At 39.8% G+C, this 14000-nt stretch overlaps 1 protein-coding gene across 1 annotated transcript in view; it reads right to left on the reverse strand.

The window, feature by feature from the left end:
• Positions 1 to 14000, reverse strand: part of znrf1 (zinc and ring finger 1) — a 156950-nt gene that overhangs the window by 72341 nt on the left and 70609 nt on the right. The window contains exon 2 of the mRNA XM_078400488.1: positions 2641 to 2736. Coding sequence (XP_078256614.1) covers positions 2641 to 2736 — 96 coding nt within the window. The remainder of the gene's footprint in view (positions 1 to 2640; positions 2737 to 14000) is intronic.

Here is a 14000-nt window from a genome sequence, read left to right on the forward strand (position 1 = left end):
TCTCTCTCTCTCTCTCTCTCTCTCTTATATTCAGATGAACATGATGATCCGAAGCATTGACCTCTCTCATTCAGATGAACATGATGATCCGAAGCATTGACCTGCTGAGTACTTGCAGCATTTCCATTTTTCAGGCTAAGGCAGATCAGAGCAGCTAACATGATTAAACAGTCTGGCACCATGAATAAAGGCTGCTTCTACAAGCGGTTGGGATCTTACAATTGAACCCGCAATTATACAAAATCTGCACGATCAGGACATAGAAAAGTCATAAAGTGGATCACTTAACTATCTCAGTGGGATCTTTAAAATTAAGAAGATGGAGGAACTAAAATGTAGCTATTCCTAAAATCTAATATTTGACCATATTAGATGGCTACCAGATGAAGTGGCGTAGAATATAAGCAACTATATTTTCTGTGCTGAGAACCTGACAACATCTCAAAGAATTTCAGTGTCTCAAAGATTCTTCCATCCCAGTACATAGTTACTCAGATAAATAGCTCATTTATTCAAATCTAATAAATGGAACTGGTTATGAGAAGAGGTTTAAGGCAAGCATGAGTAAATCCATTAAAAGTGACAACAGCTAAATCGGCTGGTGTTGCAAAGAAAATCTTTGGTAACTTGTTATTCTCAAAACATACCCAGACACTATTTCTGGGTATTTTATGTTCCAAAACGAAGCTGTTTCATGATGATTTCATGTTTTCATTTGACTTGATGATAACCCTTCATACTTTCAATACAAAGTTATGATTTGTAAAAGATGTAGGATAATGGATAATGTTTCTATGCTTACATTATCTGCAAAACCACAAAGTCGTACTTTGTGCAATAAGAATCTGAGAGCAAAGATGACTTTGACTTTAGAATAGTGCATGCACTTATGTGAGCTTATAGTTTCGGTTTCCAGAGGTCACAACATTTTTTTTTGGGGGTAGGCAACTTTTATATTTATGCCCAGACAGAACATTTGGCTGCACTCCAAAGCTCCCGAAGGAGCAGTATTGCAATGAGAGCAATCATCCTTGGCAAACTCCTGCTTTCACCTATTTCTGATCTAACAAGCATTGAACCATTTCTCTTATTGCAGGATTTCTTCTAGCATTTCTGGCCACTTATCTTTAATGGGAAACAAATTGAAACCACCTGGAAGCATGGTGACTGGAATCTTAGTTTGTGTCAAGTCCATTTGAGGCTTTTTGTACAATACTCTTTACGAAACGACAGGTGAGCCTGACCCTTTAAGTCAGACCTGTATGTTTGAAATTTGCACTGGAAAGAAATTTTGAGCATTGGGCATTATTTTTGGGTACAGTCGATGCTGGAAGAATTGAACTAATAAGCAGCACGATATCACACTTAAAAAAAGATGATCTTCACAATTGGTGTTAGCTCTCCCTGAAACGTGTACAAAATTGCTCATTGCATTTTTTCTGATTTCAAATGGACATATTTTGGGGTCTAACACAAGAATATCATAATGACTGCAGTAAAATAGATTAAAAAGCATGAAAGTCTGCAATTACGTCACTTATCAAACTCCAAGGAACAGTAAATAGTTGATGTATGTGTGGTTTTGTGCCCAGACCAGTCAGAACTGCTTCAACACTCCCGTTGCATGCACGAACATGGCACTTATGTGACATAACATGTACAAAACATAAATTCCATTATACTTAACAGCATTCATATGTTTCTCATCATCAACCCCACCTCACCCCCCCCTGTATCATTCGAATAAGAATTAATTCCCAAGATCACTATCCTTGATGCAATTCTGAATTACAATCACCCAAACAAGGATAACTTCTTCAATGAAGTGACTGTGAGCCATGCTGTTACCAATTTGAAACAATCTGGAGATCGAAAACATGAGATTCAGCATGCCAATGTTCTGTGCTTAATCAGGAATGGAATCAATCTGTATTTAACGATGCCACTGAAATGCCAAGCAGCCTGCAATGGAAATAAGCTCGAGTCAAAGAGCAGGACTAGACTTGGAGCATGGGTGGGACCACAACACTGCCTTGCTACATGGTTATTATTTTGTTTTGAAATGCTGAAATTTGAAATATTTAACTCTGAGTTGAGGAACATGCCCAAAAGATAGAGAGACACTGCACGTACTCTCAATGTGCTGGGACATTAAATGTCTACTTCCTTAACTCTGTCATCTATGGAAATGTTTTGGAAATTCCTGGCAGGAGACCGAATAAGACTTTTTGAAACCTGCCACAATGAGGATACAGGTTTGATTTCTACCACCTCGGGAAGAAATGAAGCCCAGCATTTCCCTCAATTAGCATGACAAGTTTCATAAACTCAGCAAATCAAGAATCGTTGATACAAATTCACACTTTACTATTCCTCGACATTTTACCTTGGCTTTCTCTGTCTACATATCAAGAGTCAGGAGTCAAGAGTGTTTTATTGTCATATGTCCCAGATAGAACAAAAAAAATCTTACTTGCTGCAGCACAACAGAATATGTAAACATAGTACACTGTAAACAATATGATAGCACTTTGCAGAATATTCCAAAGCACCTCACAGAATATTCCATGTTTCTCCTGTCAACATTCTTCAAAGAAACAGCCATATACACTATGAACATAGAAGTAATTGGGACAGTACCATTATAGGAGAGTCGTGGTTTGCTGAGACACATTATAAAGTGCATCTCCATCTCGTCGGAAGCTACAAATTTTGAACAAATTGGGCACTTGAAACCTGAAAGAAAAAAAAGGATGTGTCAATATATAAGTCAATGATAAATAAAAATTCTTCCAATAACAAGTTTCTGCACCAACAAATTCTTTTGATGCAAACAGTTAAACGTTTGGCATGTCATTTTAAGCAGACAGAGCACGACATCTTCATTAATAATTCAGTGAATCTTTATTTTTCATGTCTTCTTTGCAACAGCCCAGCAATGAAAAAAAATGACTAACTCAGAAATTCAGCACATTTCATTAAAAAAAAAAATCGCATTTCTGTTCAAGAACATGCTGCAGTAAGGTGCAATTTGTAAACTCATCATAATTGAAATAATGAATCACGCCAACTCTTAATTAACCAAAGCAATGAAAAGATTACTAAACGATTATGTTGGGGGGTTTTTACGTGGGGGTTGGGGAAGGTAAATATTTGATAAATTAAGAAATTGTGGGTTATGAGGAATGAGAAGAGGAGATGAGGCCAACACAGATCACCTCAAAATTATATATGTTGCTTATGTATTAGAATTCAATCCTACTTCAGGTTGTCTTAGTTATCATCAGTCACTAGTCAACACATTCATAATCTGTTTCTTAACTTCTGCTTCAACAACCAGTAGACACGGTTCCTTGACAAAATTAATTTGTTACATGTATACTATTTTCTTACTCTTAAAGAAATACCTCATTAACATGAATGCAACTTTCAATTTCTGTTTGAATATTTGGCAATCTTTGTGGCTATTTATTATTAATGTAAATGTGTATATTTGAATATTTAGGACAAATCTATGTATTAAAAAGATTATTAGTAATTCTTTAATGAGATCATAACAGGAGTAATAATTCAAGTATGATAACAAATAATTTATGAAAACTATGACAAACATTTCTGATCTCTATGCTTTTTAAGTAGGGAAATAACTGCAGATGCTGGTTCAAATCGAAGGTAGACACAAAATGCTGGAGTAACTCAGCGGGTCAGGCAGCATCTCAGGAGAGAAGGAAAGGGTGACGTTTCGGGTTCAGACTGATTAGTCTGAAGAAGGTCTCGACCTGAAACGTCACCCATTTCTTCTCTCCTGAGATGCTGCCTGACCCGCTGAGTTACTCCAGCATTTTGTGTCTATGTTTTCTAATGTTAAATATGCACTTTCCTATGTAACTAAAATTGTTTAATTCAAATCATTGTACAGCAAAATTAAAATGCAAATGTGAAAATCAACTTCAAATTATCAGTAGATGTGAATTTCCTTGCAGTTTTCATAAATTCTAAAGCATTCTTCAACCACAGATTATTTCAATGATTACAGAATGTTGTGAAAATATAAATTATATCCATAAAACTAAAACCATTGGATTGTCTATTAATCAATGTATTCAATTTAAAATGCAATCGGAAATGAGCATTATTTAATAATAAACACTAAACAAGAAAAGTCAACGATTCAAAATATAATAACCCTTCAGCATATCAAACAAATGTCAAGGATTAAATTTGTTTTATGCTGTAATGAATCTGCCCTTTAAATATTTTGTGAGCCCAATTACTTTAACAGTTTAAAACATCAAAATTCTTCCTCCATTTTCTAACAAATTTTCCTTCTTCTTAGAAAGCATACATGCTTTGCATATTTCTCTGGCCAAACATTTGCTGATGCACCTCACAGCTCCATTATTAATATAAAGGTCACATTTCAGCTCAATAATACAGAACTGTAACTGGACAAGTACAGATCCACCCCCAATTTTCCGACAACTGATAAAATTACCACAGTGCACTTGAAATCCCCCCTGGAAAACCCCCCGAAAATGTCATGCCTGGGCCTGGTGAGGCGGCTGATCTCTAGCTCGTCAGGACATCCACAGCCAGCCCTGCAATTAGCAGATCGAATTTGCCCCCTGCGGCCGAAGCTCTGTAACTCCGGCACGGTCCGACCGGACCAGCGGATCCATTCCCATGACCAACCTCTGAGGCTGGCTTTATGGGCCTCCCGGTATCTCGGCCCCCGGCAGCCTAGGCGGACCGTTCGACTCCTTTTGGAATCCGTGACCTCAGTTAATCTGGCAGGCTCCGGAGCCAGGGGGGCCCAACCTGTATTTCTAATTGTCTCCCTCTCTGTGTAAGAAAATGCCTTCTTCTTACATCACATTGATTACATTTATAATGATAATAATGGTAAGAGACATATAACTGAAATGAGAACTGTAATTTTACAACTCTGTACTTTTGTTTTGGTTAAATCACTTAATGACAGGTCTCTTGCAAAAAGAGTTCAACCAGAATAATTAAACTGCAAATACATGTGGAACAATTTCCTTCAGGAAAAAAAACCAAAAAACATTCCAGCAGTTGCAGTTTCTTGCATCTACGTTGTCCACCAGTGTTAAGAGTGATTTGATAAGGTTGGCAAACTCAAGGGAACTGAAAAAGTTCACATCATATTAGCAGATAATGGGATACATTGAGTTTGATCTTTTCTAAATAAGCAGAAAATCAGAATATTTAAGCAAAGAGTTGATAGCTAAATGCCATGGGGAAAATGTATAAAACAATGTATAGCAAAATTAAACTATAGATAAATAGCAAAGTCAAATATGGGTTACATGGGGCTGTGAATACAGCACATAATGCAAAGGAAAATTTGTAACCCAGCACAATATCCTCAAGAAGCAATGTTTGGGTGCTGTTCACAGCTCTTTTCCAAGGGAGAGGTAGATACATTTTCTGAAGCAGACAGCCAACCATTACATCCCTAATACGGTGGTGGCTTGCAACTTGGAATACAGTACAAATGTCCCAAGAATCAACAAGAATTGCCAGCACAGAGGTTCATGACCAATTTTACTGTCAGTGGCAACACTGCATTGTACCTCCGGTTGAGCTGCAGGATGTGGCATACCTTAATTAACACATCGCTGTAAAGTGGAGTCTCCCGACACATTTGTGCTCGCTGAGATAAGTGTAGACTTATTCCATTTCAGCAGACAGTGCCTTGTACTGAGGGCCCATCTCTCCCACCTCTGCAATCTGCTCACGCTTCAAGTTTCTGCCTTCACCTGGGTGGTACTGTGGCGCAGCTGGTAGATCTGCTGTCCCCATGGCACCAGAGACCAGGGTTTGATCCTAACCTTGGCTGCTGTCAGCGTGGAGTTTGCACGTTCTCCCTGTGACTTTGTGGATTTACTACGGGTATTCCAGTTTCCTCCTACATCCCAAAGACGTGCAGGTTTGTAGATTACTTGACCTGTAAAAATTGACCCTAATGTATAGGGAGTAGATGTGAAAGTGGGAAACGTAGAACTAGTGTCTGTTTCCATTGTGGATTTTAATCAATTGTCACAACATCTCTTATTCCTCCAAAATTGAGAGAGAAAACCTCAACCAAATTCACACATACCACTCAAGATACTATACAGTCTAATCTCACAGCCTGTTTTTTTTAAATCTCTGTGCCCCAATACCAATTCCATTTCCCTCCTTGACCTCAGCTTCAGATTGAACCACACCGCTTCCAGTCTTGGCATTCCACTCTGTAGCTATCAGTACCTCAATGTGGTCACTTACCGTACACTTCCATGACAACGCCTGCCTATGCGCTGCTGCGACTCGCCTCCGTGCTTTTTTTCACCACGTTACTGCCATTACTCTGCTGGTTGCCCTCTCATTCTCTACCCTCAACAAAATTCCACCTACCTAAACCTTTCTCTATTTAATCCAACCTCAATAGACCTCCTTAAATTATTACTTTTCTTCCATGTACTTGAATTTCTTTGTGGCTTGGCCCGTTCTAGTTTTTAAAGTATTCCGAGCACCTTACCATCTCGACAAACATGGCATGCCTTAATCTGACAATTTGCTACTCACTTCCCCTCTGTTAGTGGTTGTACTTCAGCTACTTAGCTCACATTCCCAACCAAATGCCCTCCATTCCATCAAATGCTCAGTTTTGATGGGGTGTGGGGGTAGATGGTGGGTCAGAGGAAGGGAAGTACAACTGAACTCCACACAGATGAATGCAGTACAGAACAGAAAGGATGAATTTAGGAAATGGAATGTTATTGATGATTGCTATTCCGAAAAATGGTAGCATTCACTGAGTCACTAGGTAAACCTGACAGTGAGGGAAGGATCACAACTGGTTGCCATTAGATTTGATTAACAAAAAAGCAGGGAACTTAACAAGCTTCATTAGCTTCCTGTATGGATGTTGTCAGAGGTGATCCATAATGCAACCTGGCAACTTCAATGTTCACTTCAAGTCTCCTAGCAACAATTCATCACCTAATTAAAGTAGGTCATCACTGGGAATAATCTCTGCCCTACAGAACTCTCAGCCCAATTTGCTGAACTATATTTATCCTTTCTGCCTCTATTAGTTAATTTAGAGATCCAGTCAAATTCAATTTTATTATGAAACTGGAAGCATTGTAAGTCATAAGTGTACAAGTGTAAAGTTGGTGCAAATATTTAATAGCAAAACGGCTGCATGAAATTCAGTCAAGATTGGGACTGTTATTATTACTCTGATCGTAAACCAAACTAAATTGATGTTTATGGAGGAGAAAGGACAAGACATTTTAGTACACAATGATTTTTTTAAGTGTCCTGACATACCCAAATTACCACTGACATTCCTGATTTTCACCATTTATCAGGGCAGCACAGTGGTGCAGCCGGTAGAACGGCCGCCTGAAAGCGGCAGAGTCCTGGGTTCGAACCTGATCTTGGAGACTGTCTTTTATGAAGTTTGCATGTTCTTCCTGTGACCGCGTGGGTTTCCAAGTCCTCTGGTTTCCTTCAACATCCCAAAGACATGGGTTTGCAAGATAATTGGTATCTGTAAATTTCCACTAATGTGTAAGGAGTGGATGGGAAATTGGGATAGCATAGAACTAGTGTGAATGGGTGATCGATGGTGGGCGTAACTCGAGTGAGGCAAAGGGTCTGTTTCCACACTGTTTCTTTCAAGCAATCTAAAATCTCTCTTAAGGGAAAAAAAGGCTTTAAATATTTTTAAAAGTCTCAGATTTCCAGCAGAAGTCACTGGTTATCAATCAGCAGCTGCAATTGCTAATCAAAGGGCACAGTGCCTACTGTTAACAGCCAGCAGCACCAGCTTTAGTTAGCCGGGATCAGCTCAAGCGATGCAACTAGTCATAACACGCCAAGTCAAGGCAGAGTTTTAAGGTCAAAACCCGTCCCATGCATCAAATGATCTCTGTGGTTAGTTCCAGGTGTGCTCAGGATTAGCCTCAGCAGAAATGTCTCAACAATTCAAAAGCATCCAAGTAAGACTCAAGTGAATCATGCAAATTAGCAACTGTACAATATAAGAATTTGTTTGGTGTCCACGGAAACCCACATTCTACCATCTCTTCAATGGAGATGGGGAAATTGGAGTTGGACGTTAAATGTTGCCTCTGACTGCGTCCCCATCCCCATGAAAGGGTAAAATACATTGTGAAAAATTATATGTAACTTAGTTTACAATTTCTCAGAATACGTCAATTTTAGTTGTACTCTAAACTAATATCAACTTCTGAGATGGCCAAGTGGATGTGGGAGGTGGGAGGTAGGGGGAGGGGGGGGGGGAGAAGGGGGGAGGGGGAAGTAGTCCTGTACTAATGCCAATTTGGAATCCCATCAACAGTATTCTTTGCTTTACCCAGCTTTAAGTAAGTTTCTGAACTTTACATCAACAATGTACCAAACTAAAAAGTGTGTTAATCATAAGAGACACGTAACCTCAGATCAATTAAAAATGAGCATACTCACAGAAAATATACCTGAAATTAAAATAGAAAACATGTTCTGTGGTTTCCCTAATAATTACTGTACAAATATGAAACACACAGGCATAAATCTGTTAAGAAATAACTTATTATTCAGCAGCAATTTCACCTTTCAATCTTGAACAAGGCCTTCACTTCCCTTTATCTGCACAAGATGGAATCGCTGTCTGAAGTAATGTACTTTACACAAAACTGATGAGCAATGGAATGCCCATGGACTTTCCAAAACCTGAAATCAGAACTATCATTTGAGCACGAGAACGTTTTTCCCCTAAATGATTATTTGCTTAGACATTGATTTTTTTTTTAAAGCCTTTAGCTATGTTATACTGGGTTTCATATGGATTTTGTTTTGTTTAGAGATACAGCATAGAAACAGGCCTTTCGGCCCACCAAGTCCTTGCCGACCATAACTCACAAATTCACACTGGTTCTATGTTATCCCATTTTCCCACTCATTCTCCACACACGGGAGGCAATTTACATAGGCCAATTCAGCAATAAACCCACACCGTCGTTGGGATGTCGGAGGAAAGTGGAACACCCTGAGTAAACCACTTGGTCACAAGGGAACGGTACCCAAGGTCAGGATCAAACTCAGGTCTCTGGCACGGTGATGCAGCAGCTCTACCAGCTGCTGCACTGTGCCATCCACATTTCTCCTCATGTTCTTTCTTGTGAGTACAACCCTCCAAGAGTGATGCAAGCATATTGTTCAATGTCAGCATTACTTGTTCCACTGCTGCTACTACTGAATTAATTTTTAAAAACTTCATAACGTCTAAACATCATTTGATTTCCTAATGCAAGCATCTAAGGTTATACAGGTTAATAAGATTGAATTATTAATGAAATAAGGATTTCTCAAAAGGCAGTTCTTGCACATTGAAAGTACCTACATTTTAGAACGCAACAAAAGAGAAGCTCTCACAAATCCTCTGATATGTATAGCTCTGACATTGCCACAATAAACTATGGTGAAGTACATACTGCTTATTGTTCTGAACTTGCATTTGAGTAACTTAATGAATCAGATAATTGCCATTTGATTTTCATTTGAGAAAAACACATTCCTTGGGAAAGGTCTCTCAATTTTTTGCTTGTGATGCCTAGCACAATAGAAAATAGGTGCTAGGATTTACAGCAAATGATCCACACATAAATTAACACAAGGAATAGATTCTGGTTATTTATGAACACTTGTTAAGTTAATAACACACCACAAACAAGCTGTTGTTGAGTTCAGATATTTGCTTCCTCTGCACTGCAGAAGCATGCCTCCCGTGTTGTACATGCAGGATACTCACGAGCCCTTAATTAGTTCCAAAATTCTGTCAAGTCCTAATGAAACTTTTATTGGAACATTTCTTCTCAATTGCTCAACACAATGATGATGCAAAAATCAAATAATAAAAAGCAAACTTTTAATACGGACATATAAATGTACCAAATAGAATTATTTAAAGAAACTTGTTCTATTTCTCTCATGCAAGTGCCCAGGAAGTCAATTATCAATTTATTGTGATCATGGCTGATCATCCACAATCTGTAACCTGTGCCTGCCTTCTCCCCATATCCCTTGATTCCACTAGCCCCTAGAGCTCTAGATTCAAGATTCAAGATAGCTTTATTTGTCATCCAATATTGGACGAAATTCAGTCACCCACAGTCCAACAATAAAAGCATTAAATAGGCATTAAAATTACACAACCCCAAAAACACACAAAAAAAGAAACATCCATCAAAGAAACATCCATCACAGTGAGTCTCCTCCAGTCCTTTCCTCACTGTGATGGAAGGCTACAATGTCTTTCCCTTCTCCTGCCGTCTTCTCCCGCGGTCAGGTTGTTGTGGTTGCAGGCCGCGCCGGACGGTCCGCAGCGGGCCGAGCCCAAGGCGAGTCCCAGCCGCTCCCGCAGCCTCCGAAGACGGCCGGCTCCGCCGATGATAAGTCCGATCCGGGCGGGCGAACACGCTGTTGCTGTTGCTGCACTATCTAACTCTTTTAAATTCATCCAGTGAATTGGCCTCCACTGCCTTCTGTGGCAGAGAATTCCACAAATTCACAACTCTGGGTGAAAACGTTTCTTCTCACCTGTTTTAAATGGCCTCCCCTTTATTCTTAGACTGTGTCCGCTGGTTCTGGACTCCCCCAACATTGGGAACATTTTTCCTGCATCTAGCTTGTCCAGTCCCTTTATAATTTTATACGTCTCTATAAGATCCCCTCTCATCCTTCTAAACTCCGGTGAATACAAGCCAGTCTTTCCAATCTTTCCTCGTATGACAGTCCCTCCATCCCAGGGAACCTCGTGAACATACACTGCACCGCCTCAATAACAAGGACATCCTTCCTCAATACTCCAGATGTGGTCTCACAAGGACGTCTTTTTTGTTATTTTTAGTGTGTTTTAAAAGTATGTGTTAATGTTCGCTGGTTTGTTTTTTATGTGGGGGGGGTCAGGGGAAACTTTTTTCAATCTCTTACTTTGCCGGAGATGCGATTGTTTTCCGGATTGTATCTCCGGTCGCTCTGTGGCCTAACATCATGGAGCAGGCAGCCTTGCTCAAGACTGACTTTAAGCCCCAACGCTGGGCCGTGGGCTTACCATCGGAGCCTGCGATCCCTTGCCTAGGATCGACACTCCAACCGCAGCCTGCGGATTTCATCATCGAGGTGCTCGCAGTCTCGGGTAGAGACCGATGTCGGGAAGCTCCAGAGTCGCAGAAGATTCGACCAGCCCTGACCCGGGGTCAGATCGCCCGGTGCAGGGGAGCTGAGATTCCCCCCGATGCAGGTGCTCGATCGCCCCAACGCGGAGGGCCCAACCACCGGCTACAGGAGCCAAGATCGCCCCGTCAACGGAAGGCACAAGGCCCCCGACCGCGGGAGAATAAAGAAGGGAAGATTTAACTTTTTTTCACCTTCCATCACAGTGAGGAATGTGGAGAAGTCACTGTGGTGGATGTTTATGTTAATATGTATTTTGTGTGTTTCGTTGCTTTTTATTGGTATGACTGGATGACAAATCAAATTCCTCGTATGTTGCAAAACATACTTGGCTAATAAAGTATGATCATGATTTATTATTGTTATATTTCTTAACAAATATATACATCTTCAGTCACTGTTTGATGTGATATATTATGTAGATAAAGCAGTCAAAATCTTACATCACTACCCATCAGTAGTTCACCTTGTAAAATTTTCCATTGATATTTGGAATAGAAACCCCCAAAGTAAACTTCCCATACTGTCAATGCCCCTTTCCCAGAAGGGAAGAAAGGAATGCAGTCCTTTCATCAGCAATACAGTCTACTAAACCTCCATTGTCATTTTCCATTATGTTTGTATACATACAGATAAGTGGGAAAAAATGGAGCCAAATGCAGAGATGGTCAATATTTTGCAGAGTAACAACAAATTGAGCTAATAGCCAAATGACGGAAAAAGTATGGCACAGAGAACTTGTGAGATGTGATGCTCACAAGAATATGTTGCATACAATCCTATTGGAGATCCGAGGATATTAATCTGAAGACAGATTTCACTGGCATCTCCAAGATCTTCTTTTTAGATTTCTTAATATCCAGTTTGAAAATCTAGTTCTGAGGGAAACTGGCTTTAACTTGGATTATTGGGAAATATATCATGCTGTCAGTTATCACACAAGCATTCATCTTCATCCAAATAAATAGAAAAGATTGACAGAATTATTCCACACTGCTTACTAGTTAATTTCCCCCCAAAACCTTATTAAAAAAATCTGATATCCCATTAACAAATGACCACAATTATATGCATAAGAAAATATACATTTTTCTGAATTGAAATGTAAAATTTAACTACTAATATCAGCACAAAGAGAATTCAGTACAGATTCACTCCCCAACCAGGATGTTAATTGTGACATATGTCGACTGCCGAACTGGCAATGTGATGTGTGTCAGAGTGAATGATTTTTTTTCAAACACAAATTAGAAATAAAGGATGAAAGTTTAGAGTTACAGCTTGGAAACAGGCCCTTCGAATCCACTCTGACCATCAATCACCTGTCACACCAATTCTATAATATCCTATTTTCACACCAATTCCCTGCACACTTGCAGCAATTCACAGAAGCCAATTAACCTACAAACCCGCACGTCTATGGGATGCGGGAGGAAACCGGAGCACCCGGAGGGTATAGAAATGTGAAAACACAATCCTCCAGATTCAGGGACAGTTTTTTCCCAGTTGTTATCAGGCAACTGAACCATCCTATCACCAACAAGAGAGCAGTCCTGACCTACCATCCACGTGATTGGAGACCCTCAGACTATCTTTAATCGAACTTTACCTTGCACTAAACGTGATTCCCTTTATCTGTACACTGTGGGCGGCTTGGTTGTATGGTGTATAGTTTTTCTGCTGACTGGCTAGCACACAATGGCAAGCAGCAAGGTACGTGACAATAAACTAAATTAAACTAAACTCCACACAGACAGCACCCAAAGTCAGGATCAAACCCAGGTTTCCGTAGCTGTGAGACAGCAGCTCAACCAACTACACCACTGTTCCACCTTTGCAGAAAGCAATTTCAGAATAGCAGACCAATTGGAGGGGTGATGGTGGTAATACGAGAACATGGCTTGGACATGGGGTGTGTGTTCAGAACAGGTTTGTGAAACATTGCTTATAAAAAGACATTGGCTATGAAAGAAACAGGTACAGTTGTGAAGCAGATGGGAATTAGTGTGTAGTGCAGAGGATATCATCGGGTGCAAATGAGATAAATTTGGGAAAACAGATGCTGAGTTCTTTTCATACTACATCCAAATAAGCCAGTCAACACTATTAGGTTACAAGTTTTTAGTGCTTGCAGTAAAACAGGTGGAATGCTCACAATACTAAATGATCACCACAATGAGGTAAAGGTCCAGTTTTGCTGACCATGCATCGTAAGGATTGAAATGCCAAAAATGGAAAGGTTTCTCATCCCAGGAAAGTTCAGTTACCTAATGCATATACTCTCATCACACTCGGATGTATCACAAAGGAAAAAAACTAAAATCTCATCACAGAAGAGTGAATTTGAAATGCTCAATAACAGGCCATAATTTATCGTCAGCAATGGGTACCTGAGCTTGATGACTGACCCACAAACTGTAAGTAGGATGGTATTGACAAACTTGAATGCACGCATCATCAGTACAGAGCCCAGTGGAAACAGCAGAACAAACTACCCACCAGCTCCTTCAGGCACCATCTGCCCCTTCTGTACAGGAGTCTGTAGTTACCACATTGGCCTATTTAATCACCTCAGAACCCACAAAACTGGAATGTAAACTAATCGTCCTCATGCCCAAGGGATTGCCTGAGAACGATTGAGAAGGAACTTGCATCGTGTAATCCATCCAGAAAAAAAGGTGAAAATAATTTGACTATTTGAATATAATTTATGACGTCTCAAATTCAAAAACATGCAAAATGTCAATGTT

The sequence above is a fragment of the Rhinoraja longicauda genome, chromosome 6 (genome assembly GCF_053455715.1).
Source record: "Rhinoraja longicauda isolate Sanriku21f chromosome 6, sRhiLon1.1, whole genome shotgun sequence".
Classification (NCBI taxonomy): Eukaryota; Metazoa; Chordata; class Chondrichthyes; order Rajiformes; family Arhynchobatidae; genus Rhinoraja; species Rhinoraja longicauda.